This window comes from Desmodus rotundus, chromosome 4 (assembly GCF_022682495.2).
Source record: "Desmodus rotundus isolate HL8 chromosome 4, HLdesRot8A.1, whole genome shotgun sequence".
NCBI classification, from domain to species: Eukaryota; Metazoa; Chordata; class Mammalia; order Chiroptera; family Phyllostomidae; genus Desmodus; species Desmodus rotundus.
In genome coordinates, this window is record NC_071390.1 from 148222459 (window position 1) to 148247488 (window position 25030).

The 25030-nt window shown below is 39.8% G+C and overlaps 1 protein-coding gene across 10 annotated transcripts in view; it reads right to left on the bottom strand.

Annotated features, from left to right (window-relative positions):
- The window catches only part of ZNF438 (zinc finger protein 438), a 170361-nt gene that overhangs the window by 77307 nt on the left and 68024 nt on the right, over positions 1-25030 (bottom strand). For 6 of the 10 annotated variants that reach the window (XM_053923024.2, XM_053923018.2, XM_053923019.2 and 3 more), the window contains one exon: positions 11494-11571. The exons of 2 other annotated variants lie outside the window; for them this stretch is intronic. Coding sequence is in view for 2 of the 8 variants with exons in the window: in XM_053923016.2 (XP_053778991.1) it covers positions 2248-2348 (101 nt within the window). In the remaining 6 variants the exon portion in view is untranslated. Of the gene's footprint in view, positions 1-2247; positions 3455-7201; positions 7271-11493; positions 11572-25030 lie in introns of all 10 variants that reach the window. 2 more of the 10 variants (XM_053923016.2, XM_053923017.2) reach the window with 2 other exon arrangements.

Below are 25030 nucleotides of genomic sequence, written 5' to 3' on the forward strand. Positions count from 1 at the left end.
CAACTCTTGCTAATAAACCTTGATTGTTTGACCCTTAAAATAATGTTCAAGCTGCCAAAACTGCATGAGCAGAAAGTAGGAAACAAAGGTTAGAAGCCTCCAAGGAGGGCGTATTTGCCAATGTCTATGTAAGTTTGACCTTGAAGGAACCTGGGCAAGGAAGGAACCCTCCAGAAGTGAGAGTCAGATCCTGGAATTAATGAGTGGAGTTCCTTCTAGAGAGCAGGACTAAAGTCTAATCAAGGGACATCTTCTACCTTAAGCAAGGATTCTTCGAAACGCTTCTTGCCGTCCCATTATTTTTTTAGAGTTTTTTAAAAAAGATTTTGGCAAGAAGGGAAGGGAAGGAGAAAGAGCGGGAGAGAAATATCGATTGGCTGCCTCTTGTAAGTGCCCCAACAGGGGATTGAACCTGCAACCCAGGCACACGCCCTGACCAGAATCGAACCAGCAGCCTATTGCTTTGCAGAATAATGCCCAGCCAACCGAGCCACAGCGGTCAGGACATCCCATGTTTTTCATTGCTGTCAATATTCCTAATTCTAAATGTTCCCTCAGCTTTAGGAAATTAAATAAAAACTTGTAACTTATTGTGCCTAGCACAGTAGAGTATGAACAGTGCATGGAATGCGGTCATGGTAATAATAAACCGGAAGGGTCTTTTACAAAGATCACTGAACTGACTGCCAGGAGGCCATGACTCTCATCCAATCCATTAACTGTGTCACTCTGGGTACGTCATGCTTTCCCTGGATTTGTAAAATGAATGAGAGGATGGCCTCCAGTTCTATCATTCTAATTTAAAATTCTTGACCGTACTGAACCAAAACAACTGCAAAAACCCCTACAAAATGTCAGCACCTGCAAAACCCATACTCGACTAGTTGGTCTGGTTTTTATAGCAAAAGCAAGTCAGCAGAATTCTAAAAAGTTGTATTAGCAAGAAAAATCCTGGCACTCTTCATTTCTTGATTTTCCTGTATTATTTTGGTCTCATGATAATCATTGAGAAATAAAGTATACCTCTTTTAAGTGGGAGAAGACACTTGCCTCCCATTTCATTAGGCTTTAGAAACTAATCCAGAAAGGTGGTGGGGGGGTCCTCCACTAGCACGTGAAAATGACAATTCTTTTGGAATATTTACTAAAAGGTAGAATGTTTTAAAAACCAAATGTAATTTGGAGAAGATTGTTAATCTAAAAATACCATAATAGTATATTTTATTAGCTATACAGTCAATATTAACCATAATATTATTCAATAATATATATTAAATCCTAAAAATATTTTTCAAATGATTAAAATTTAAAAATATGCCTGCTAAATTTGAACTTCTGATGCCACCTCTAATTTTTAGAAGAAAACAGCATTCAGGACTCTGTCTGCTTCATTGATAAAAGATAAGATAAAAGCTAATATTCTATATTGGTATCTTATAACTCATAACTATTTAGCTTTTTATATGTATAAAATAATAGCCAAACATTTAAAGACACTAGGACCCTACACTTTGCCACTTTAAGTCATTATTTGTTGGGACACATATAAAATAAGAAATATCAATCCCACAGTACCTTGAGAAAAGAATGCTCTAATCATCTGTTGCATGTATTAGTGAATCAAAAAATAAGGAACGAGAATAAGTACCATGAACATACCCTAAATCTCTGAAACCCAAATTTGCAGATGTACCTCAGAATACACAAAAACTCAGTTTAAATGATGGGAAATTTATAAGTGGAATATGTTTAGTGTGCTAAGAAACTTTATATTTAGAGATATTTGACAGTAACTCTCAGGTAAAAGAAGTGCTTTTTTATGATAAAAATTATCCCTTAAGAGAACACTTCACAACACTATCAGTATTGATGTAGAGAAGTCTCTTTGTTCTTATTTAAAACACTTTGTATATGACAATTTTCTTTCTTCTCTAGAAACGTTAACATTTACTTCTCCCTTCTGTTCTAGGAAAATGTCTTATATAATTTCTTTGATAATCCTCTTCTGTTTCTCCCTTGTATAGTGAGCTACTAGACCTCCCGGGTTGCACCTCTAATTATTTCCTCCTCAAATTCATCTTTCAACCTCTCCAGTGAATTTATTTCAGCCATTACATTTCTAATTTTTGTAAGCTATTTCTTGTTCCTTATTTTTTCTTTCCTTTAATTCTCCTTTTTAAAAAAGACTATTTTCTATGCAAAAATTTATCACATTTTCAAAGATAACAAGGACAGTTATTGTCTCACCAGACTTCTTTGTTTCTGTTTACTTTATCTTTGCCTTTATATTGGAGGCATTCCCAAATATGTGGGGATCCTTGGCTGACCATCCCCACCTCGGTGCACATTACTAGTATGGCAAGTTGGTGGCTCTGTGTGTGGGGTTGAGCTGTTGAAGGTGAGCTTCACTGAAGAGCAACTGGACAGCAAGCTGGCTTTCTCCGTGGGGGCACCGCCTCAGAGCCTTTCTGTAGGGCTGTTCAGTTTGTCTCTGGAACTTAGCCTGGTGCTCTTAGAGCAGGGCAGACTTTTACTGAAGTGCAGCTTCCAATGTTCACATAACCCTGTGCCTAGGTCCCCTGTAGCTTCAACATCTCCAGAGAATAAAGCTCCCATCTTCTGGGATGAGATAAGGAGGTCCTTAGGTCCATGAGGTCAGTGAGTGTCCAACTGATCCCTTTACAGACTTCCAGCTGATGGTGTTTCTAGCCCCATGCCTTACTTCCTTCTTTGGCCTACCCTGATACCTCTAATCACACGGCCTCCTGAGGCTCTGCACGGCAAAATTGCCTCCTGGCATTGTTGTCGTCCTCTGCAGGTCTTCATCTTCCTTTGTTCTACTAAATCTCACCACCATACTCATACTTTCTGTTCACATTTACAGATTAGAGTTACTGATGTCACCTACTTTTTATCAAAGAAAGAACTGAAATTTCTGTTTCCTATTTTGTTTTGGAAGGATTTAATAGAAGGCAGAAAGTTCTTCATTTGCCATTTTAAAAACAGAAGATAGAGTCTCTAGATTATTTCACAGACCACTTGTAACAGTTTGAACGCACTGCCGTTTCGGTCTGCTGAGAACACATTCCACCCATCGCCCTTCTTCTAATTGCTCTGGAGGAAGCCTCCCTCAGCCCCTGGGCCAGGGCCCACTCCTGCAGCACTGGGGAAACATGCTTTAGCTGGGCCCACAGAGTACCCCATTCCCTGGGATATCACACACGAGGTCAAACCCGCATCTTCTCTGGGCAGAGCTGGATGTTTGGCCCAAGACACTCTCTTTCTGATGGGATTGCTCAACTAGGAAGGCCACAGTCTCAAGCTGCTGGTGGTCATCTCACTGGTCACATGCCTGTTTGGAGAATGATGAATAAAGAAAACAGCAGGGCCGAAAAAGTCCTGATGAGATCATTGGAGTTCCTGGCTGCAACCATGCCTGAAGCCAGATGAACCTCTGGAAACCAAAGTTATATAAACAATTAAGTTCCTTTTATTTTTGTAAGCTGGCTTGAGCTAGTTTTCTTTCACTTGCAACCGAAGGAGTCCTGATGAATTCATTTAATCAAAATGTTCCAAATTACTAATACTTGAACTACAACGCACCACTTCATTGCCAAAAATTAAACAGCCTAACTTCTTTTATTAAATAAAATCACAGATCATAAATAACATAAACATATGTCCCTTTCACCACTTAGGTAAGATACTTTGATTTTATTTGAGTATTCCCATGTTTTCAGGGTAGCAGTTTGAGAATGAGGCCAACAGTGGTGGACAAAAGTAGATCTGCAGCTACAAGTCTGCGAACACAGTTTACTCCTGTATTATTATGTTATTTATTTGTATCGCCACCGTAAAGCTACTTTTGCCCACCCCTGTACACGTTCCATGGTACTACGAACCCCGGAGCCACTATCCTACACAAAACTTTTCATCCAGGTACTTCAAAAAGTCTTACCATTTCTCTAAACCTTCCCTGTCAGAGCTCTCAGTGTGTATTAAAACTCAAGGCATATGGCTATCCTACATAAAGCTTATATGGAAAAATGAAGTAAGTTAGCTGAAAGTAACTGCTCCCTTAGGAGGAAAAGTATGATTTAAATTCAAAGAATTATTCGGCCTGAATCTCTGACCCAGAGACTGGAAAACAGGGTAATTTCAACCCTGGGATTTATAGGAAGGAGGTAAACAATAATAACAAAATCCCAAGGGAACATGTAGGAATGCTTTGAGGTCATGTGTTCCTTGGAGGCTCTCCCTGGAGTGACTTCCTCATTATTCTCCACCGGCCACTGCGCTGGCCAACCCAAGGGTCAGTACTGGAGCTTCTGGATTGGAGTCTCACATGCTCAGAGCGCCTGGGCAGCTAATCTAAAAGAGTGAGGAGGTCAAGCATTTTACATGTATTGCAATTATTTTATTTTCATTAAAAAGTTAATCTTATTAAATTTCAGTCTCTCACCTTTTTAATTTGTTCCTTTTATGCATCATTTCTATCTACTGTTTGTAGCTTGTTCATGGTTTCATAAAGCTATCTTAAATCATAGTTTTTTGGCACTATTACTCCTTGCATATATAAAAATTTTGTATGAATAACAGCTAGTAATAATAATACCAGTTCAGTTTACTGAGCACTTAGTATGTGCTACACATAGCAAGTGCTTTATCTGTATTAACTCATTTTGTCCATACTTCAGCCCCATGAGGTAGGTACCATTATCTTCATTTTATACATGAGGCCATGGAGGCACTGAGAGGGGTAAGCAGCTTGTCCAAAATCACACAGTAAATAAGTTGTAAATATGAATCCAGGCACTCTGCTCTTAAATCACTATTCCACAATGAAATATGCCACCTATTATGTGTTGTTGTGTTCCCCCAAATGTTATGTAACCTTATTTGGAAATAGGAACTTTGTAAATGTAATCAGGTTAAGGTAAGGTTATACTGGATTAGGGTGGGTCCTAATGCAATATGGCTGCTTTCCTTATAAGAAGAGGAAGTTGGACACAGAGGGGAGACAGCCAAGAGCAGATGGAGGCAGAGACTAGAGTTGTGCTCCCACAAAGCAAGAACGTCTAGGGCTATCAGATGCTGGAAAAGGCAGGAAGGATCATCCCCTAGAGGCCTCTGAGGGAGCACGGCCATGCCAACACCTTGACTTCAGACTTCTGGCTTCTAGAACAGTGAGAGAATACGTTTCTGTTGTTATGATAACCCTAGGAAACTAATGCCTTTTTTCACTTATGCTGAAAAATGTCATCCTATCAACCGATTATTTCCAATTTTAACACAGATGGCAGTATAAATAACATTCAACTTTCCTCTTAATTCTATTTAAAGAAACTCAACTGCTGGGGTAGGGCTGTGAGCACTGGAGAGCAGCTTCTACTTCACTCTACCTGACTACTGATCCATGGAAAAGTAGGCCTGAAGTTGCTACATTTCACTTTTCAAGAGAACCCAGAAATCTGGATTTGTACCTTAAATTAGTTAACAACAAATTACATCAGTAACTAGTTAAAGTAACACTAATGACTAATCCATAAAACAAGTTTTGTACAAACAAACATGACACATCTATGGACCAAATCTGGCCACAATTCTCTACTTTGTGTGTTTTCTTTGCTTTCCATGTCTACTCTCCCTTCCCTTCACTGGGCCAGGCACCCACCAGCCTTAGGAAGCAGGCCTGGTGCCGGCCCTGAGAGCCTTGTGGAAGACAGCCCCTGAGGACTAGGGAACCCACGCTGAGATATACTGAGTATGGCAGGTGCAGAAGAGTCCTACACACTTAGGAATCCAAGACTGAACAGGTGCATGCTTCTGGATTCGTAGCTGAAGCCTGATCCATTCCTCTACTATGTCAACTGGTCTTCCTAAGGCATTTGTCTTTGCCAGTCCAATGTATAAGAGGCTTAGAGCTTTCATTGGGTAAAGGTTTTAGGTTAGCTTAGGACATGACATTGGTACTTCCCAGGCTCGCTGCCACTTCATCACAGTACTGTCCTTCTAATATGAAGAGTTCCCTAATTTCTTACATGTATACTTAAAGAAGCGTAAATGGATTACAATAACTCATTGCTGTCTTTTGGTCTTCACCATCCTGTAATCCTATAAAAGTTGCCAGGAAACTGGAAACATTTTTGAAAAGCAGTTTTGTGTGCAAAACGGTTTTATAAAATATGACTTTATTACTCAGGCTTGTAAAAAAAATTTCAAATATATAAAGATTTTTTTTTTTTTGAGAATGTTAACATCAACTATAGTCCATTAAGTCTATTGCTATTAAGTAGTCTTAGAATCATCTTGGTCCTCATTGGCTACGAACATTTCTTCAGTACCTTCCAGAGTTCAGACCTAGTTGATATGGCATAAAGACTAATGATTGCTTCTGGTAAGCGAAAGCAAGTAACTGATGTGTTGCCAGGACAATCTGCTATGCTGAGCTATTAAATCCAGTGATGCGGTCTGGCACACCACGGTGTTTGGACTTGCAAAACTGACAGGCATTATTTTGGAAAGTCTGTAGAGCAACGCTAAGAAGTGAAATGCCACACAATCTGTACAAGTCATCAAATTTCATGTTTTGTTTTGTTTTCTTAATTTGTTTTTTGCTTGAATTAAAAATCTCTCATCTTCCTTTGGTTGTTATACCTGTAATATTGGCCAGTAACCTGGCCAATAAAACCTGTGTTACTGGCCATTTGGGTTTTATCACCATATGACAGATGAGGGAACTAAAGCTGAGAGCTTTAAACAACGTGTTCAACACTGTCAGTGACAGAGGGAGAGCTTGTACTCAACGCCCCTGAATCTGAGTTTGCTGATCTTTTCCCAATAAAGAAAAGTCACGCAGACTTGTAAGACCAGGCTGTTTAGACAGTCAGATAGACCTGGGGTCAAAACCAAGTTCTACTTAGTTTTGATGTCAGATAAATTTTTAAACCTCTCTAAACCCCACATTGGTCACAGGTAAAATGGAGTTAAAATGATGAAAATACATGTAAAGAACACAGCACAGAGAGGATACTTGACAAATATTAGTTCTCTCCCCTCCCTTTCTCCTACAGGACCCTTCAAATCTAAGCAGACCACCCATTCTCTGGTTGAACACCTGGATGATTAGTGAAAACCTAAATAGCTACAGAAAAGTAACTCGAGGGATACGGGGATATTAGTAAGACAACAACAAGCTCACCATCATAAGCGAAGAAGACCACAGGGAAATTGTGGTGTGCACCACTTCAGAGTAGCCAAAAGAGTGGTCCTTTCAAAAAGAAAAAAATCCATAATGTTGAGTCTTTTCGAAAGGGGTCAGACCACTCCTTGAACTTATTCTCTGCCAGCTAATAAATATGGCTCATTCTTTTCAAACATAACATATTCAAAACACATCAAAGAGGGATAAAACATTTCCGACTAGTGGCATGGTTTGAGACTCCTGAGTGGGGGTGCCCTAGCAGCTGCCTTACCCCACATTGGCCCGGAGAGTCCCCAGCGTCGTCCAACTTGTCAGCAACACAAGAAAAGTTTAAATCGGACTCCTTTAAATCTCCTCTCTGCTGGGGGCACTCATGGACAGGCACTAGCAGGGATGGACAGGGCGTCTGGGGCTACACTGACAGTGGCTGAGGACAGAACAGAAACGTCAGCTCGGAGGAAGCGCAGTCGCTGCTGTCAGGAGGCATGCATGGGTCTGCTGCCAGAAAAACTAGGCAATTATCAAATCTGATGCTAAAAATATTAAAATGCAGAGCATGATTTAGAATATTTCTTCAAATTTTGACCAAATGTTACAGAGTTATGTGCCAATAACTACCTTACATATGTGACTCCAGTTTTTTGCACCTTCCGGTAGAACTGAGGTTGTATCACTACATACGTGGGTGGTTTAAATACTTTCTAACGATTATGTTAAAGGTCATATTCCTCATACATACAACTGCACTTACGTTGCGAGTTAGACATGTACATGAGTAGACAATGGTTTCCTTCCATTAATGCAAAAACTTACTGGCTGAAATTACTGTTTAAGTTGCCAGGTTGTAAGAGAAAAGAGATCACATTAATGAGGGTGAAGCTTTATAATCAGTTTATAAAACAAATCATGCTGAGGTCAGGGCTGACATCATCAACTCCCACACATCTAAGTACCCTTAAAAATGTTACCATCTCTTTTTCCCCACCACCGCTGCTCTAATTCAAGCTGTTTCTTATTTCTCTTCCATTCATAAGCCGTGGATGAATCATTTATTTTGACACCTGTCAATCTGATCATGTCACCCGTCTCAGAAGCCTCTGAGGGCTTCCCGCTCCTTGAGAGAGAGAGAGCCCCAGCTCCTCAGCAAGGCATTCATGGCTCCATTAAATCTGGCCCATCCTTCTAATTCAGGGGATTCTCAGTCACTAGGGGAGCTCTGAAAGAAAACAGGCTTATGTCTCATGCCCCAGAAATTCTATTTATTAGTTCTGGGGAAAGATCGGGGGACTTGCATTTTTAAAAATATCTATGGGTAACTCTTACTCGTTGCCAAACTTGAACCACCGGTGTAATTTTCCCACCTATCACTGCACCCGACAGGGACCAAGCCTTCTCCTGCAGCCAGTACTGTGGCTTTGTTTGGTTTTGCATCTCTGGTCCTCTCTTCGTGCTGTTAGACCAACCTGGAATATAAGTCTTCTCCCAGCTCTTTCTTTAAATCTTCACTATTCCTCTATTCCAGCAATTTTCAACCTTTTTCATCTCGTGGCACACATAAACTAACTACTAAACCTCTGCAGCACATCACACATTGTATTTTTTTGCTGATCTGACAAAAACAGGTAAAATTTTGATTGATTCACGCTGGATGTCTATTGTGTTGACTGTTGCCACTTTTAAACTTGGCAATCTAAGGGAAAAGAGGCCGGTGCTCCTGACTAGAAAGTCAGGTACCTCACGTTTTACAGATCCCCGGGCACACCGGTTGAACGCCGGTGCTCTGAGACTGACTGAAATCCCACCCCTACCTTTAGAACCAGGGTGAAGCATAAGGATACTGCCACTCTCACACTCCAAGAGCATTTGTTATCCTCATGAAGTATTTTATGGCAATTAATAACATATTGTTTGAACTCTGTTTCTTTCATACTTACTCCTTGCATTTCAGAATCCTGGAGGAAAAGCAAAATTTCATAATACATTGGTTCTCTTTCCATAGCCCCTAGCACCTACAATGGCATGAAGCACAAGTAGACTTTCACTCTTGTGCTCAAAGCTTAGGATGACTGAACGCATTTTCTTACAGGCTGACAAAATAAACTGTCAACCTCCAGGCTTGTGTATGCACACACTGACGTGTTTTTGCGGGAAGTGTCGCTATGCCCATGTAGAAATGAAGAAATGATAATCACTTGTTCACAAAAACTAATGTGATGTTAAATACAAGGTTTTTATATTTGTTTTATATTTGTTTAAACCTATAAATGTGTTTTTCCTATAGGAAGAAGTATTTTCTATGTTTACACATGGTGGGCAAAAGTAGGTTTACAGTTGTTCATAGGGAAGAACATACAATACAAGCATAATAGTAAAAGAATAACTCACAACTGTAAACCTACTTTTGCCCACCCCTACATATTCAATTCCCGTAAGTTTGTAGACCAACAGAAAGGGGGACATAGTAAAACAGTTCCTAACCTGTCAATTACCTCACTTAAAAATGACCCACCCACATGATAGGAGACAGCTGAAGCCCTGTTTACCATCTTAATCTATTGTGGGGAGAACCAGAAGAGCAGGAGTCCCCTTGCCCTCAATTTAGAGGACGCAAGAGAACCAGCAAGCCGCAGGTAAATGCCATTTATGCAAGTACTAGAAACTACAAAGCCAGTGGTGCGGGAGCATCAGATACGTTGAGCCACTGCTGGAGACACAGCTCCTGCCCTCCTGCTGCTCGAGCTGCCCAGAAACTGGCTGTTCTGCCCCTGGGCTGTGGCAGATGTGTCTCCACAGCCAAAACATAGACTTTCTCTGCAAAGCAGTGTTGTACAAGGTGACTCTCTGTAGTTAAATCAGTGCTGGCACTTACGAGTTAAACAGTTTTGGGAGGACAGCTGAGAACTTAAGCACTATTTATAACATTGTTTTTGTGGAAAAATGCTTTCTGCATTCCAAACAGCAGAATTAGACATGAACTTCTGGAATACAGTTTATTTCTTAGGTTGGGAACTGAGTCTGTCTTGTTAATTACACTATGGGCAGTATTTTCTAGGATAAAATGGCAGAAGGAACGTCTGCCAGGAGCGCATAACGGCAATGAACAGTCGCCATGGATAGAAGCCATGTGTGTCTACAAGGGTAAAAAACGGCTGGCATGATAGGAGAAAAATCCAGACACATTCTTAATTTATTAAACAAATATTTACTAAACTCTGTTAAAGACTATGCTGAAGGCTGTGAGAGGTGGAAATAAGTCAGACAAGAGGCTTGATTTTATAGTCCTTATAACCTAGTTGGCAAGATAAGACAGACAAACATAAGTAATAAAACTGCAAGATAAAATGTGCTATCTTAGTGACAAAAACAAAATATCAGATGAAGTAGCAGATGGCAAACTAATGCTTCCAGCTGGAGCAATCAGGGAAAGCTTCATGGAGGAGCTGGCACCTGGGCTGAGTCTTGAGAACTTGTACAAGATTTCAACTGGCAAAGGAAACGATAAGGGAGGAAGAACAGGGAACATCACAGAAAAACATCAAGAAAAAATAGTACAAGTCAAGACAATGAGAATTCAAAACACAGGAAAGAGTCCAGCGGGTGAAAGTGGGGGATATTTTCAGGAGCTTGGTAGAGGGCTTTGAATGCCAGGCAAAGGAGCATGGGTGCCGCCCAACAGTGAGTAGGAATCACTAAAGGGTTTTACCATTACTGCAGTGATTCTATACACAGACCCATCTGGCAGCAGAATATGGAGTGAGAATGAAGACAAAAGACCATTAGGGGATAATTCTAAGCGTTGAGGTTGGTTAAGATGACTTTTCAAAGCTACATTGTTTAATAAATACTTATACCTTTAAGATTCAAGTGTTATTTAACTGCTAAATATCTCCCTTTAATGATCAAGAAGGCATAAATCATTAGAAAAGCCAGATAAAGACTTAAACTGAAAAACAAAATATTACCTACAATGCAAAAATCACTTTAAAAGCATGAGTTTGGCACATAGTCAGGACTGTGGTGACTAGAACTGAAACAAAAGATTATTCTGAGGTATTAGTCTCATTTTAAATATAATGCCACAAGTTTAAACATTAATTTTAATAAGCACATGAAATGTAATAAAAGTCATTGTTCCACTATTTTCCAAGATGTGTGATTCAACATACAAGGTGAAGCTAAGATACTCTGAGAAATCTGAGAGTTGAGAAAGAGTCAGAGGTAGTGGACTTAATTCTTTACATTTTAAATCAATCTTAAGTGGGTGCTAAGATGGATGAGAGGAAACTTACTTGAAGTAATCTGAGTTAGCAAATGTCTTCTAAAAGTCAAATTTTCAGTTTCCAAAAAGACACGGTATTCATCTTTACCTGAAAACAAATTTAATGAGAGTAATGAAATGGAAATAATTGATAGGTAGCTTATAGAAGTCAATTAGATGATTATATTTTAAAGACCATAAAAGAGTTATATAAAATCCTATAAAATAGAAAGCACTTATACTATGTATAATTTAAAGGCCTAAGATAAAAATCTCAAACTATGTTCAAAGACTTGTAAAATAGGAGATGTAACATATTCCATTCATATATTTTGTTAATTTCCTACAAATTCTGGAAAGTATATTATTTGGCCTGATTTACATTAGATTATACATTTAAAATTTAGCCAACAATCAAGCCCTATTCAGTGTTAGGGGAGTATTAGAGTAAGAGATAGTTTCTGTTCTCAAGAAAAGTACAAACCACCAGAGGGGACAGAAGAACATGGATGACTCTGCACCCAGTGCTACCAGTTGTAAAGCTGCTATGGGACTTTGGGGAGGGTTGACTGCTACATGGAGCATGTGGGAAGGCCCTGTGTTATGGACTGAATTGTGTTCCCTCCACCCCAGATTCATGTGTTGACACCCCAACCCCCGATACCTCAGAATGTGACTGTGTTTGGAGATAAGGACCCTACAGAGGTGACTAAGTTAAAGTGAGGCCCCTATGGTGGGCCGTAATCCAATATCACTGACGTCCTTACAAGAGAACAGGACACACAGACAGACACCGGGGATGTGTGCACACAGAGGAAAGACCGTATGAGGACACAGCAAGAAGCGAGTATCTGCAAGGCAAGGGGAGAGTCTACAACAAAATCAAACCTGGAGACACCTTGACTTTGGACTCCGAGCTTCCAAACCTGAGCAAACAGATCCTAGCAAACTAGCACACACTATAAAGGTAAAATTTAAATAGATCAAGAAATAGAACTTTTAACAATGAGAACCAAGTTAGGTTTGGAAACAGCATTCCAGGAAGAAATAAAAGGTCCTTTATTGTAGGTAAAGTGGCCACAATGTACAGCATGAGCTCAGAAACCGTCAGTGCACTTCTATAATAAGAGCACAGTTTGGGGTAAGGAGGAGAAAAGTAAGAAGTGGAGGAGAGAGGGAGGGAGAGAAGGAATGAGGGGGGGGCAGGAGGGAGGGAGGGCAGGATGAGAAGCAGGAAACTGACAGGGTAACAGACAGGTAAGGACTGGAATTTTGGGTGGCCCAAGACGGTTCAATACTACATTCAGTACAAGGCATTCTATTTTGTACATAAAAGGAGGCATCAAAGGTTTTTCAGCAGAAAACATGTTGGAATTCGTATTTCACAAAGATGGGTCTGGTTTTGGAGTGCGAGTTACTATGAGGAGAATCACAAGGGGCAGTGAGACCTTTTTGTTACTGCAGTGGTTAAGAAGAAACCAGAGCAACTGCAAAGAGAGTAAAAAGTGAACAACTCACTGAAGACACGCGTGCAGATGAGACCCGGAGAACCAGAATGACCGCCCCATCGGTAACGCGAGACTGCGCACTGGAACAATTACCACTGCTCGTTTACACAGTTACAAACGCAGGGTGCCTGGGGCCTCAACAGAACTTTCTTCTCGATCATTACCATGGCTGCGTGCACTGACCGTTACCTTAAGAAATCAGTCAATCCAAAGACTCGCCCCACTTCTGTCTTACATTAGAACTTCAGAGCCCAACCTACAATCAAGAAAAATCTAAATTCATTTCCTCAAAGGAGGCACCACTTCACAATCATCTGTGTGGTCTCTCTTGCTCCAGCAAGTCAATGGAACAGCTTGCTTATCTCCTATAATATTTATTTATTTGAGGAGGGGGCTTTCCACGAAACACTGATGCCCGTCAGTGTAGTCAAGAACGAAGGGCAACGGGAGGGAGAGCCCCGTCCGGCTTCTCGGAGCAGCACGAGGACTAAGACCCTAACAGTCACTGGGGCCTCAGAAAGAAATTTTAGAAAGGCAATAAAAGAGAAGAAAACTTCCAATAATTGGGGGGGTTAAAGGAAAAGGAGAAGTGGAACTGACTAGTCAATTTTACTCTTCCAAGGAGCCTGGCACAGTCTGAAAGCAACGCTGAGTCTTTAATGGTACAGTCAAATTTTGGTTCTTGAACATCGCCCACCTCAGTTAGGTTCTCAACCCAGTTGTTCACAGGAAAACTGTCTCGGTTGTCAAATAAAACTTCACTTCTTGACCTCACAACCCTTTCATGCTGATACCTGTGTGACCAGTCAGTCAGCTGTCTCTCAGGCGACAAAGGAGAGAAGGCATGAGTGAGAGTCAATTTACCACTAAACCTTGTGTTGTTAACATCTCAAGAAATTGTGCTATGAATATTTTTGTGAGGAGTTTTTGCTTTTGTTGGTTATTATTACATATGTACAGAAAGTCACTATGGGTCCTAAGAAGGTTAGTGATGGCAGAAAAGTAAACGGGAAAGTTGTGAAAACAACAGAGCTTTAAAAATAATTGCAAAGTAGGATAGAGGGTTCGCAGGGCTGATGTGCCTAGAGTGTGGCAGGGCGAAATCAATGACGGGCACAACTGTACAACATAGAGGGGCCTTTGACAGCGCTGATGTTGCTAAGGGCGCGAAGGTGCTCACGAAACCACCACAGGCAATAGAAGAGGAAGAAAAATTGTTGATAAACGAAAAGCAGACGGCTGGTGGTAGCATTTTGGAGGCAATGATATGTGAAAAAGCAAAGATGCTGCACACTGACCTCCTGACAGACACCCCTGGAACAACTGCTGAAAGTGATGCACCGAAGGCTCGTGGGGCTGGTTCGATAACCTTAAGAAGTGGCGTCCATAGTGTAGCGAGGCATGGGGCGGCTGCCAGTTCTAACAAAGTAGCCGCTGACAGTTTCACGACAGAATTTCGAGAACACATAGAGGCCAAGGGATTTTTTTTCCCCCAACAAGTGTTCAGTTGTGATGAGACAGGTGTCTCCCGGAAGAAAATGCCAAGGAGAACCTACATCACACAGGAAGAGCAGTCACTACCAGGATACAAGCCAATGAAGGACAGACTGACATCCTAGTGTGGGAATGCAGGTGGAGACTTTAAATTGAAGCCTCTGCTCGTCTACCATTCTGAAAACCTGAGAGATTTCAAGAAAAAATAATGTCATGAAAAACAAGTTTAATGTGATGTGGAGGACTAACAGTAATGAATTCAGGAAGCGTTTTCCCCAAATGTGAAGAAATGCCTCTTGGAAAAGCCATTGCCACACGGGGCACTCCTTGTAAACGGACGATGCTCCTACCCGCCCTCCAGCCTTGGAGGTCGAGTGGGTGGAGGAGTAGAGCTTCATCACTGTCCAGTTTTTGCCCGTTAACACAACTCCTCTCAGCCAGCCCGTGGCCAGCAGGTCACTTCTAATTTTAAGAAACTACACAAATGTACTGTTTGAGAGGTGTTTGGAAGTGACCTCTGAAAGTGATTTAACCCTCAGGGAGTTCTGGAAGGAACATTTTACTATCCTCACTTGCTTGAGGCTCACAGACAAAGCATGGGGGGGAGTGCCTTCCAGGACCATCAGCCTGGAAGAAACTGGCCTGAGTCTGTTGCTGAGACTTTGAGGACGAGCCTGTGTCTGCTGTGGAGGACGCTGTGTCCCTGGGCAAGTCCATGGGCCTGGAGGTGGATGGTGATGACGTGGAGGCGTTGGTGGAGGACCACAACACTGAGCTGCCCACGGAGGAACTCCGAGACCTTCAGAGGGAGCAGCCACAGATGGCAGCTGAGGGGCTTTCATCAGAGGTGGAGGAAAAGGAGGACATTCCTACTTCACTATCAAGGAAATGCTTGGGAAATGGGGCAAATGCAAACTTTATTGAGAAATATCACCCTGACAAAGAAGTAGCAAACCATGTGATAAACTTATTTAATGACAACACAGTGTTTCACTTCAAGCAAGTGATAAAACTCAGGCAAAAATAATCGTCACTGGATAGGTTTTTAGTGAGACGGAGGCCGAGTGAGCCTGAAGCAAGGTCTAGTGGAGAAAAAAGACAAAAGAGAGGAAGAACCCCAGAAGAACAGCAACCTGATGTTTTCATAAAAGGGGGCTCCCCTTCCAAACAATAACATCCCTCCACCCCTCCTCTCCACACTCAGTCATCAGTAGCTCTCAACACTAAAGGTAAGTTCAAGCATGTATGTAAATTTCCATTTTTTTATTGTACATTTCATTTCCTTTCTGTTACATTTTCACTTACATTTCATGTTCTTTTTGTTTTTAGAGTGCTAATAGATTTAGCAGTACATTAGACATGTCCTGTAAATAAGAAAGGTTAAAATAGGGAATCATTTGGGGGTGTGGAATAAATTAATTCAACTTACATTATTTCTAATGGGACAAAATTATTTGTTTTTCAAACAAATTGCTGCTTGAACAGCCTTCTGGAATAAATTAAGTTCAAGAACCGAGGTTCCACTATACTTTTTAAAAAAAAAAATTAATGCCAGTAAAAGGGAGGTATATAAAGGGATACTGATAAATAATGGACCAAATGCAAGAGAAGATGAGAACAAGAACGCTGGTAGAATTAGCCATGTTAAAGAGGAGAAGCAGTTCTCTGTGATTAGAAATGGAGGAAAGGATGCGTGATGTATGTAAATAAAAACTGTGTGTAAGGGAATAAAGTTGCGGGAGTTAAGATACAATGGTAAAACCATCTATTGAGATACAGAGGGGGGAAGAGGGAGGGAAGAAAGGAGAGATGGAGAGACACTATATGAATGAAGGAATGTCTGAATTTAAGATTTTAAAAGCAAAAAATGGCCAGAGAGGAGGAGAAAAAATGAGGGGGGGTGGCTTTTAGTATTTGAGGTTTTGAAATGATTGTGGTTGATGGAACTGAGGAAGTTAAAAAATAATAAGCTCTTTGTATCAGAAAATCAGTAACATGAACTAGGAGAAAGAGATTATAATCACAGGGTGAGGGGTTGAGAGGAGAGTTTCAAGTCCGATGCTGACTGACATAATTGGGGAGGTTGGAGCAATGTCCTGAAGTCTAACGAGAGTTAGACGGGGGATGGAAGCGTGAGAGAAGGAACTGATGCACAGGAGGGGCACGCTGGCCACTGACCTGACAGTAGAGGGCAAAGGAACACATCCACCCTCCTTTCAAATCTAGAGGTAGAAAAATTCAATACTTTTTATTGAAATGGTGGTTAGAAATGGCACTATGTACAAACGCCAGGTTTAAATTTGGGGGCAGGAGAGAAAAGAGGAGTTCTATGGAAAGATCAAAATTATAAAAACTTGTTCAAGTTTCTCACCTTTAACTGGAACCTAATCAACAAAAGAAAAAAGCAAACAAAATATAACCAGAGACATTGAAGTTAAGAACAATCTAACAATAGCCAGAGGGGAGGGGAGAGGGGACAGTGGGGAGAGGGGTTTACAGGAACTACTATAAAGGACTCAAGGACAAAACCAAGGGGGAGGGTGGAGGTGGGGGAGGGAGGTGGGTTTGTCTGGGGTGGGGTAGGGGGTAGGGGGAAAATGCAGACAACTGTAATTGAACAGCAATAAAAAAAATCTTTGTAAAAATAAAAAAAATAAAAACTTGTTCAAGATGCAGGATCCAGATAACATGTGGAACCAGAAGTAGGTTAGCAGTGGGTTCCAAATGAATAGAGTAGGTCTGACTCCTTGGAAAGAGCAAGAGTAAGAGTAGGGCTTCACCCCTATTGACAGGTGCTTTGTCTCCACCCCGCCCCCCCACTACGTATTTGGTGAGACAGGGCAAACATCTGGCCACAGGTGTCACCAGTTTCTCACTCTCTTTTAGACCTCGGTTTCCCAAACCCACATCCGTTCTCCTCTCATCCACATGGCAAATGCAACAGGACAAGTTAAGTCAACCCAATCTGAAGGGACAAGAAGGCTAGATGCAGACCTGAGCACATTCTTTTACCCAGTTTTTCTACACATGAAGTTGACATTTTTATTCTAATCTGAGTTATGTCTACTTCTCAAGGGTTCAGAAGCCGGATGAAAAAAATATGGTATAGCTAAAGTGTCCCCTTAACCTCCAACAAAAGGGATGCAATGTAAATACGTGGAAATCAATCTGAAAGGACCCAAATGGAAAGCAGGTTGAGTGTAGAACTTGTCAGCCACATGGAAGTTTTAAATATCCTAAAAACATTTTTCAGAGACCTAATACTGATACCTGAATCAGTTGAAAAATACTTACTATTAGAGGTGGGGAAATTTTTTTTATTATGGATTCAATGCCTTTTAAAGATATAGCACTACTTAGATTTTTTACTTCCTTTTGTGTCATTTTGGTAAGTTGTATTTTTCAAGAAATTTGCCTATTTCCTATAAGATGTCAAAGGTATGACATAAAGTTATTCACAGTATAGTATTTTCTTATTCTTCAGATATTCTTGGATCTCTAATGTTTCCTTTGTATACCGATATTATTAATTTCAGCTTTATCTTAGTAGTGTATCAATTTTGTTAATTGATAACAAATTTTTAATTTCAAAATAAACAACTTTGACTATGTTAATTTTCCCCATTTTATCTCCTGTCTTTGTTAATTACTGTCTTCTGGAGTTTTTTAAAATTTAATTTGCACTTTTTTCTAGCTTTGTGAGATGGAAGATTAGACCATGGACTCTCAACCTCACCTTTCAAATATGTGCATTTAAAGTGATACAGTTCTGCCTAAGCATTACTTCAACTGTGTCTCACAAGTTTTGATACTGATTCAGTTCAAAATATTTTCTAATGTGATTTCATTTCTTCACCCCATAGATTATTTTAAAGTGTGTTGCCTAATTTCCAAGAAAATTGAGTATTTTTTAACTCTTTTCTGTTATTCATTTCTCATTTCAATCCATTGTGCAACATATACTGTATGACTTCAATCCTTTGAAATCTGTTGAGACTTGCTTTTTGGCTCAGCACGCATTCTATTTTGGTAGAAGTTCTATGGACACTTAAAACAATATGTGTTCTGCAGCTGCTTGGAATAACGTTCTCCATATAGAACACTGACAACAACAGGTCAATAGGTCAAGCTGGTTAATGGTACTTAAATATTCTACATAAACCTTACAGACTTTAAAAGTCTACTTGTTACATTATTGGTTGAAAAAAGGTTGTTAAATTCTCCAACTATGATAGTGATTTGTCTATTTCTCCTTTTTATCCTGTTAATTTTTACCTTTATATATTTGAAGTTATAGTTAATATATAAATTTAGAACTGTTCTGTCTTCCAATCGAATTGTCCCTTTTATCATAAAATGTTCCTTTTACCTCTCATACTTCTTGTCCTACACTCTACTTTATCTGATGTTAATATATCAGATTTCTTTTAGTTAATGTTTGTATAATGTACCTTTTGTTTCCGTATCCATTTAAGTAATATGTCTTGTGCAAACTATACACAGTGGAGTATTGTTGAAAATCGCATACAAAAATATTTGGCTTTTAATTAGGGGTCTAATCCCATTTACATTCAATGAATTACTGATATTTAAGAAAACTTTTTGTTATTGGTTTTTTATTCATCCCATCTCTTCTTTTTTCTTCTTTTATTCCTTTTTGATTAATCACATTTTTTATTATTCCATTTTATCAAATGTTAGCTTTTGTTTAAACATTTTTATAACTTTTTAGCAATTATCTTAGAGATTATACATACTTTTCTGACTTACTACAGTTGACTTTTACCACTTTCTGAACAAAACAAAAATGTGAATATCTCTATTTACATCTACTCATCCTGTGTTCTATTGTTTCCATATATTTAATTTCTACATATATATAAAAGTGCCATAAGACATTATGATTGTTGCTTTAAATAGACAGAAATCTGTTACATTTACTTACCTATTTATGCTTTCCTAAACTCTTCATTTTTCTCCTGTGGTTCAATGGTTCTATTTAGGACCATTTTTGTTCAGACTGAATAACTTCCTTTAGTATTACTGTATAATGGGTCTACTTGTGATAAAATCTCCCACCTTTTGTCCAAAAGCATCTTTATTTTGTCTGCATTAAAAAATACATTTTCTCTGGGTACAGTTTCATTTGGCAGTATTTTTCCATTGTGCACTTAAAATTTAAGGATGTCAGTCAGTTGTGTTCTGATTTTAATGAGTTCCATAGAATAGTCATCCATCAATCTTATTGTAGCTTGTTTGAAGGTAGTGTGGCCTATTGCTTTTGGCCATTTTCAGATTTTCTCTTTATATCTTGTTTTCACAAGTTTCACTATGCTGTACCTATGTGTGCTTCCCTTTATATTAATCTTGCTTGGTGTTCAGGAGGTTTCTTGTGCTTCTTAAATTTGTGAACTGCTGTCTTTTATGAGTTTGGAAAATCTTTGATCATCTTTTTAAATATTGCTTTTGCTTATTCTTTCCTCCTGGTACTCCAATTACATGTATGTTAGATAACATGACTCAGTGCCTTATGTTTCTCATCCTGTTTTGCTCTTTCCATTCCTTTTTTTATTTCTGTGCTTTACCTTGTACATTTTCCCATGGACCTTGAGTTCACTAGTTCTAGTTATTTACTTTTTGCTGAGTCTCTTTTTTCTCTTGAACTCAAATCTTAACTTCAGATATTGTATTTTATGGCTCTACAATATCCATTTGATTATTTTTTATGTGTTGATATCCTTTATCTTTTCACCTATTTTGTTAACCTCTTCTCTTATTTCCTTTAACATATTTATAACAATTATAAAATCGTCGTATGATAAGTCCTAGATCTGTATCATTGGGGGATCTGCCTTCATTGTCTTTTTAGACACATGTTATTTCGGACTTTTCACATGTCACGTAACTTTTTAGTGTCTTCTTGATATTGTGAATATAACAATCATAAAACTGTGGTAGATAATATTTTCTGCAAGTGAGGGCCCATCTTTTCCTCTATTACAGCGGTCCCCAACATTTTTGGCACCAGGGAACAATTTCATGGAACATGGGAGGGGCTGGGTGGATGTTTTGGGGGTGATTCAAGCAAATTACATTTATTGTGCACTTTATTTACATTATTAATATATTGTAATATATAATGAAATATTTATAAAACTCATCATAATGCAGAATCAGTGGAAGCCCTGAGCTTGTTTTCCTGCAACTAGATGGTCCCATCTGAGGGTGATGTGAGACAGTGACACCCAAAGTGTGTTGCTTATGTCCAGTCTATTCCGTAATCTTTTTTTGGTTGCTGTCACTGCAGAAAACCCTGCGTCACAAAGATAGGATGCAGGAAATGGAAGCAGGCTTTTGAGTGCTTTTGTGGCAACCTCAGGATATTCCACCTTGACTTTAATCCAGAACATATGGAGACCTGAAGTTGCCTCAAACATTCTTCTAAGGCCACCGTCATTTGTGATCTCGGACAGTGGATCCTCTTCTAGCACAGACAAAGTCGATTCTCCTGGCTTATTCACACATGGAACTGGGATCCCTTCCTTCCCAGTTCGGGGGTCCTTTGTGGTTGGAAAACAATGCTCAAACTCTTTTGCAGCTGAGATAGGTGATCATGCACCAGCTGGGAGAAAGTAGGCCCTGGCTCAGTCACTTTCAAAATCTGTGTTAATGTTTGAAACATGTCAAATATCCCAGTGTTCACTCATCACCCCTAATTCCATTTTGGCTTTGAATGCAGCCACTTATTCTGCTGATTTAACACAGCTGTCATTCTTCCCTGAAGTAAGAGGTTGAGTTTGTTGAGCAGGTTGAATATATCACACAAGTAAGCAAGTTTTGAGACCAATTCTGTGTCACTGTAATGTGCTGCCAGTGGTGACTGTTTTTCTAGAGGAAATCTCCGGAACAGCTCTCATAACTCAAAAACTCTGGCCAGAGATCCACCTGTAGAAACCCATCTCACTTCTGTGTATAAGATGTGGGTGCTCTGCGTCCATCTCCTCACAGAGCTGCACAAACAGATGTGAGTTAAGGGCATGTACTTTAATGTGGTCGGTAATTTTAATCACATCCTGCAAAACACTGTTAAGTTCAGGTGACATTTTTTGGCTAGCCAGCATTTCTCCATGGGTGATACAGTGCATAGGCTCATATTCAGAAGTGACTTTTTGACCTGAGTAGTGAAACCAGAAAGCCATCCAGTTGTGGCAACCACTCCGTCAGTGCATATACCAACACAAAATGATCAAATCAGTTTTCCTGACGTGTAATCATTCAAAGACTTGAATAGTTCTGCAGCTGAGGTGTAGGTTGGCAACAAAAGTGAGCATATCATATCCTCATGCACATCCTCCTGAAAAATATATCGTACAAAACCAGGCATCGTTGCCTTGTTGTCAACACTGGTAGACTCGTCAACCTGGACTGTGTACCACAGTAACTCAATAATCCTCTCTAACAATTGTGCCTCCTTATCCTCTGCTATGCCACCGATTTGTCTAGTTACGCTGCTAGCAGAAAGAGGAACACGTGCCACCTTTTGAACTGCAGCCTTTCCTAAAAGTTCATGACAAATGTCCTTAGCAGCAGGCAGGATCAGCTCTTCACCAATAGTAAAGGATTTCTTCACTTTAGCAATGTGGTTAGCCACTAAGAATGATGCTATCAGTTCAGACACATTTGATGAAGTGGTGGCCTTCAATAATTAACTTCTGTTCTTCATGTTCACGTTTTTTTTTTCTTTTGAAAAACTCCAAAGGTTTGTCTTTTACCGCAGGGTGCTTGGTCACCATGTGGCGAAGCAGTTTCGAAGGCTTCATGGCTTCATTGGATAGCTGGTCACCACATATTATACAAAGCAGTCTTGAGGAATGTGAATCACTTGTTGCAATGAACCCATAATTTAAGTAGGACCCTTGATAATTTTCTTTTAAATGCAGCTTTCTTTTTGTTGACTCTTAGTATCTTCTACTCTCTCATCATTGTGTCTTTCCCTGTTTTCAAAGAAACTTTCCAGCAATACTTGTTTCCTACTTATTTTGGCTAGGGTTAACATGTGGGCTTACCAATACTGTGACTGAGATAAGCGTGTGGTACGGGAAAGAGGCACAGATGGAAGTGGTAAATAATATAATGGGCGGGCCACGTACAAACTAAAATAAGTGTCAGATTCTGACTTAAAGCTGTCACCAGATGCAGGAGTACACTTGAAGTACATCAACTCACTTGCCACTATGAACTCTGCCACCAGATGCAGCTTAATTGTCACTTGCCACTCACTGATAGGGTTTTGATATGAGTCTGCCAGCAATTGATGTATTATGGTCTCTGTGCAGTCAAATCTCTCTGCTAATGATAATCTGTATTTGTAGCCACTCCCCAGTGCTAGCATCACCATCTCAGCTCCACCTCAGATCATCAGGCACTAGATTCTCTTAAGGAGTGTGCAACCTACATCCCTCTCATGTGCAGTTCACAGTAGGGTTCGCACTCCTGTGAGAATCTAATGCCACCGCTGATCTGACAGGAGGTGGAACTCAGGTGGTAATGCCAGTGATGGGGGGTGGTTGTAAATACAGATGAAGCTTTGCTCACTCACCTCCTGCTGTGCAGTCTGGTTCCTCACAGGCCATGGTACCTGTCTGTGGCCTCAGGGGGTTGATGACCCCTGAAGTATTAGGTAGGGTGAGGAACTAATCTCTGAAATCCAATTAGTTTATGTCTGGTATAAAATGTTTCAAAAGTGAAATCAGTTGTATATTTATTGGAGCCGTACCCTACCCTCTTCCACAGAGACTATCTCCTAAGCACTGCAAGACTTCAAAACACTTCACTGTATAGTTCCAGCTCACCTTCCCAACCTTGCTCACTGCCCTAAGACTCATGAAATAAACCAATGGAGAAAACTAGCTGTGTGTCTGAGGACTCTGTAGGTTCGAGTTCACTGTGCCAGATTATGTGACCATCAAAAGTCCAATGGTTTCTCTTTCCCCTACTAGAGCCTCACTTCCTTAGTGAACTTCATCTTTAGCCAGTGTCCATTTGGGCAAACATGCTCCACAAAGATGGCTGCTAGCAGTCTTAGCTCACAGGCTCTGCTATTTCTAGAATTTCAGTTGTTTAATCCTCTTTGCTTTCATAGCTGAGGTCTTCAAAAATATGACTGTGGTTAAGAGTGAGAAAAATATTTTAAAAGTTCTCTAACATCAAGTAATGTAATGTCTCTCCCCAATCTTGAATTTGGGTGACCTCTGTGACTCTTTGATCAATTAAAAATAGGAATATATTACACCAGTTTCTGGGCCTAGACCTTAAGACCCTAATACCTTCAAATTCTTGCACACTGAAATACACTGAAAGCACTGCCACTAAGTGGGTGGAATAACCTCATCCCTTAAAAAAATATAAGAAAAACAGCTTCTGTTTCTATAAACTTTATTATTTGTTTTATAATATTTTATTTTATTGATTTCTACTTCTTATTTTCTACCTTCTACTTATTTTGGGCTTATTTTGCTTTTATTTTTCTAGCTTCTTAAGATGAAAGTGTAGATAAGTTTATTTTAGACCTTTCTTGTTTTTTAATATTTGTATTTTTAAGATATTTTCCTCCAAGCGACACTTTAGCTGCATAAATATTGGTATGATTTTCATTCATACAATTCAAAATAGCTTAAATGTTTTAATTTCCAAATTTGAGAGAGAGGAGTTCTAGTTATTCTATTGTTACTCAGTTGTACAAGGTCTGTCTGGAAAAAATCCAACCATTGTTAATATAAAAAGTTTGTGTGACATCGATGTAACCTGGCACTGGAAAGTACATGTGTGAACAATGACGACTTCACTGTACTAGTCAGTGAGGGCAGTAGATGCCACTGAGTGAGCGTGTGTACTGTGTGGCCATCGCATTCAAAATGAATGGGTGAGTAGAGCAACAAATCTGCATTAAATTTTGAGTTAAGCTTGAACATTCCTCTGAGGACACTATTTGGATGATTCATAGGCTGAAGCTATGGGCAACTGGTGACTGACAGCTTCATCACAATAAAGTGACTATTCATGCATCACGTCTCATGCACAGTTTGTTGTCGAAACATCAATCACCCAGGTGACTCAGCCTCCTTACAGCCCAGATTTGGGACCCTATGACTTCTGGCTTTTCCCAAAACTAAAATCACCTTTGAAAGGGAAGAGGTTTCAGACCATCAATGAGATTCAGGAAAATACAATGGGGCAGCTGATGGCAATTGGGAGAACTGTGTGAGGTCCCAAGGTGCCTACTTTGAAGGGGACTAAGGCGTCATTGTCCTATGTCCAATGTTTCTTGTATCTTGTGTCTTCTTCAATAAATGTCTCTATTTTCATATTACATGTCTGGATACTATCTGGTCAGACCTTGTATTTCTATTTAGTAATAGTGATACAATATACTCTGTGTGGTTTTAATCCTTTAAAATCTATTGAGACTTACCTTATAACCTAACATATGATCCACCTTGATAAAAACCCCATGCGTACTTGAAAAAATGTGTATTCCGCTATTATTGAGTGTGGTATTCTATAAAT